Source organism: Asparagus officinalis, chromosome 1 (assembly GCF_001876935.1).
Source record: "Asparagus officinalis chromosome 1, Aspof.V1, whole genome shotgun sequence".
Classification (NCBI taxonomy): domain Eukaryota; kingdom Viridiplantae; phylum Streptophyta; class Magnoliopsida; order Asparagales; family Asparagaceae; genus Asparagus; species Asparagus officinalis.
In genome coordinates, this window is record NC_033794.1 from 44,252,110 (window position 1) to 44,256,877 (window position 4,768).

The following is a 4,768-nucleotide window of genomic DNA, read 5'->3' on the forward strand; positions in this document are numbered from 1 at the left end:
GGCGCGCTCGCACGACGCGCGCCGAACAGCCCGCGGGCGTAAGGCTGGGCCTGGCGTCATTTCGTGCGAACCTCGCATCGCGCGCCTCCGCCGAGATCCCTCAACCGCCGACGTCGTTGTTCAGATCCTCGTCACCACCTCCAGAACCTCCCCTTCACTGTCCAGACCCGTGTCGACACCCTCGTCAGCCCCAACTCAGATCCGCGAGCCGTAGTCCCGTTCGTCAACGCCGATTTGTTCGACACAACTCGAGGCAAGATCTCGCATCCATCTTGTTCTTAAATAATGAATAATATCGTGTTATTATGATGATTAGATACAAATAAATTATTTTGTGGCAATATTGTTGTTAGTATGATGATTGAATATGTTTAAATTATTATTGTGGTTAATACGTATTTTTGAATATCTGCGTGGAATGATGATTGCGAGCGCACCGTGAAAATTAGACTAATAATGTTGTTAATTACATTTTTAAGAATTCCGGACATGAAATGACCAGTTATGTGCTAAATTAGAATTTATGGAATTTTTATCGAAAAGAAATTAGTTAGGGAAATTTATATAATAGAAGAATATTATTTTTCATGCCAAAAGGAATTTTTTATGTTATATTATATAAATCTTTTTAATTTTAAATTAGTTATAATGAGAAATAGTTTTAAAGAATAATTTTTGAAAAAAAAGGGAATATTATTATTAAGAATAATTTTTGAAAAAAAGGAATATTATTATTTATGATAGTATGACTGATCGCCGTAGAGCGGGACATTTCATGTGCAAAACGACATCGGTTTCTAGTTTTCTTTTTACTGTATTATTATATTAGAGAATACGTAAGTACAGATATTTTGTATGAGAAGTTCGGACATCCTAGCGGTAAGATAATAATGAAGCCCACTCATGCATTATTCATGCTTAGACATTTCATGTTCATTATAGTTCTCATTTCTGCTTTATAAACCTATTTAATCATGTTTAACATGCCATACTATATTCATGATCTGTTGACGTGTTGAGAACCTTAGTAGTTCATGATTTAGTAGCCTTGTGCGTCATGAACAGACTTAGTGACATGCGTGAGTTTAGGTGGTGAACCCGAGTTTTCAAATGAGATTATGATTAACTTAGAAAAACGAGAAGAGTTGGGATGGGAAAGTCCTTGTTCATGTGATCGGATATAGCTGTTGATGTATCTTCCAGACTCCCCCATGATCCAGTGTAGCTTGGGGTTAGTTTGTTGGGTCAAAGTGAAGCCAGTGTAGTCACTTTGGTCCGTGAATTGGATATTCACCCGGGTTTAACTTGAGTTCGAACCAGGTTGAAAACGGATTACGTGTAGCCCTCTGACCGATCCAGTGTAGCGGCGTATTGGGTACACGTAGAGGATTTGTGAACAGTCAGATATCCGGTGATATGAGTGATGACTTTGTGTGAGAATTGACCAGTGACTTGTTATAGGATGGATTAGTCGTAGGAATTAGATTACCATTTGACTTGAGTATCTCTGTTCGTTCTGATAGTAGCAAATGTTCACTTAAATTGCTAGAATTACAGAATCATATTCCATCATTACTATTATCATAGTATGGGTCGCTAGACCGTTTTATCTGTACATGTGAGATCTTGCCGTGTGCCATGCACCCTGACGTACACCTGTTTTCTCTGGTGTGCGTCAGACTTAGGAGACAAACAGGTTCAGTTTGATGATGCAGCCGAGCCAGTGTATGCCCAGCCGGAATGTCCTTCCGATGGAGTGGTCATTACTATTATCATAGTATGGGTCGCTAGACCGTTTTATCTGTACATGTGAGATCTTGCCGTGTGCCATGCACCCTGACGTACACCTGTTTTCTCTGGTGTGCGTCAGACTTAGGAGACGAACAGGTTCAGTTCGATGATGCAGCCGAGCCGGAGTATACCCAGCCGGAGTGTCCTCCCGATAGAGTGGAAGAACAAACTGAAGCCTAGACGTGTTTTTCTTTTATGTAGTAGTGGATGAACATTAGAACTCGTTATCGTTTTATTTCTTTAGTTAATGTTGGACCTTCGTATTTTGGCAGTACTTCTTTATTATGGACTATATATTTTTATTTCTACCTAGACTTGTTTTGTAATAAGGGTATGTTGAACCCATATTTTATGTCTGGGATGATCTGTTGATGATATGTTTATTTCTTCTTCTGGGTTGTCTTTATATTCTTACTATTATGATCGGGGACCTGTGATTGAGATTTGTATATTTAACGCTTAGCTGATTGAGATTTGTATATTTGACGCTTAGCGTATTGGATTGAGAAGAAAAGAAAAAAAAATGATGATAATATTTCTTCTCAATCGAATACGTCGCGGACTTGTTCACGTTCTGATTTCCCAGTATTTTGGGAAGCGGGGCGTGACAGGTTTTGGTGGTGGCCCATGCAGGTCCCGGTCCCGAGTTCCCACTAGTAAGAATGTATTGGACGATTCAAATACATATCATTTTCCATCCGTAAGACTACAATTAAGTTCTTATATTATTATCTTAATAACTATGTTTTAGTTCCTATTTTCCAAATATATTGTTTGATTTTAACCTTAATTTTCCTTTTGATCCTCGTTCCCTTCAGAACTATGGTGGGTACTCGTAGTAATGGTAACCCATACAGTGGCAATGGTCAGATGCCTGAAGCAGATCCGCAGCAGCTTTTAGCGATGATTCAAGGGCTGGTAACGAACCAGCAATTCTTAGCTGGGCATTTGCAGCAGGAGCCTCAGCACCAGCATCCCCCTCGCTCGGAGCCTGGTGTTAGAGAGTTCCGGTATATGCGGCCTCCTTCCTTCTCCGGTGCTGAAGGACCTCTAGCAGCAGAAGAATTCCTGAAGGTTACCGAGACTATCCTTACGGTGACCCGCATTGCCCCTGCAGAGTGGGTGGACCTTATGGACGTCCAGCTCACTGATACAGCTAGAATCTGGTGGGCTGCTGAGAAGACACACCTAGAGAGGCCGATTCTGTGGGAGACATTCACGGATCGCTTCAATATGAAGTATTTCCCTCAGTCAGCCCGAGATGAGCTCCTGCGTAGATTTGTCGAGCTTAAGCAGGGGAGTCGATCAGTCGACGAGTACGAGGCCGAGTTCTCTTCTTTGAGCCGATATGCTCCTCACTTAGTTACAGACCCTGCGATTAGGAGGCATCAGTTCCAGAAGGGCCTAGACAAGTACATTAGGATGGCTCTGGCAGGTAGAGCTTTGGCGACCCATGATGCGGTGCTGGATGCAGCACGGGAGATTGAGAGCGTGCATAAGGAGCCTGAAGACTCCCACGTGATTCAGAGCAGGACACCAGCAGCTCCGGCCCGGAATGTTGAGCGTCCCCCTCCGAGACAGCAGCAGCAGGGTCCACAGAGGCAGCAGCACTCTCAGCGTCAGCCATTCCCTCAGAGTCACCCTTATCAGCGCCCGGGAGTGCAGACTCGCGGCCAACCTTCGGTGAGGTGTTCCTATTGCAGCTACCCTGGTCATACTCTGCAGGATTGCCCCAGGCGTCTTCACCTATGCTTTAGCTGTGGGTCCCCCGATCATATCAGTCGAGACTGTCCTCAGAAACAGCAGGCCCGGTTGCCCACACCTCCAGTTCGAACAACTCTTCTAGCTCCGCCTCGACCAGCCCCGGCAGCACAGCCTCAGCACAGATCCTATCCTCGAGCAGGGCCTCTTCCTCCACAGCAGCAGCGTTATCAGGAAGCACACCGGCAGCAACCTCAGCGACAGACGTTCATGATGTCAGCCGTAGAAGCTGAGGCGAACGATCGAGTTATCACTGGTAAGAATTGTTTATCTTAGTCTTAATTGCATATGAATTTTCTTATTACATAATGATACTATGATAGGATTGTTTAAGAATACTGAGTTAGTTATGTTTACATCCTCCTATAATAGGCAAGGTCCTTGTTTCTTCCGTTCCTGCTTTATCACTCTTCGATTCTGGAGCCTCCCATTGTTTCTTGTCTCGTCGCTTTGCGAATACCCACTCTCTTCCTATAGCTCCTTTGACTACGGGCTGGAATATTAACACTGGCAGTGGTGTCTTAGTAGCATCCAGTGGTTATGAAGCATGCCCTGTAGTCATCTGCGGGAGGGAACTCTTCGCAGATTTTCTGGTGATAGATTTGCCGAGCTTTGATGCAGTTTTTGGGATGGATTGGTTGGGGTCGTTCTTTGCCACCATTGATTGTCGTCGTCGGAGCGTAGTATTCGAGATACCGGATCATCCGAGATTTGAGTTCACTAGTGGTAGCACATCGGCCGGACCTGTGGAGTTCAGAGCTAGACCGAAGAAGGCGACGTTAGCTGCGATGCAAGTGGAATCCGAGAAGCCAATTGTAGTTCAGGAATTTGAAGATGTGTTTCCCGATGATATTTACGGATTACCACCGGATCGAGCAATTGAGTTTTCTATAGATTTGAAGCCTGGAACTGCTCCGATCTCCAAGACTCCTTATCGTATGCCTCCGGCTGAGTTGGCCGAGCTTCGGACTCAGTTGGATGATCTTTTGCAGAGAGGCTTGATACGACCTAGTGTATCAGCCTGGGGAGCACCTGTGTTGCTTGTGGGTAAGAAGGATGGATCCAAGCGGATGTGCATCGACTATCGGGAGTTGAATGCTGTGACAGTGAAGAATAAGTATCCACTTCCCCATATCGATGATATCTTTGATCAATTGGGAGGATCGGGAGTATTTTCTAAGCTGGATTTGCGGAGCGGGTATCACCAGGTGAAGGT

At 44.5% G+C, this 4,768-nt stretch overlaps 1 protein-coding gene across 1 annotated transcript in view; it reads left to right on the plus strand.

Annotated features, from left to right (window-relative positions):
- LOC109833769 overlaps nucleotides 2,614–4,768 on the plus strand; it is a 3,331-nt gene continuing 1,176 nt past the window's right edge. The window contains exons 1-2 of the mRNA XM_020401578.1: nucleotides 2,614–3,808; nucleotides 3,925–4,766. Of these exons, the coding sequence (XP_020257167.1) occupies nucleotides 2,614–3,808; nucleotides 3,925–4,766 (2,037 nt within the window). The remainder of the gene's footprint in view (nucleotides 3,809–3,924; nucleotides 4,767–4,768) is intronic.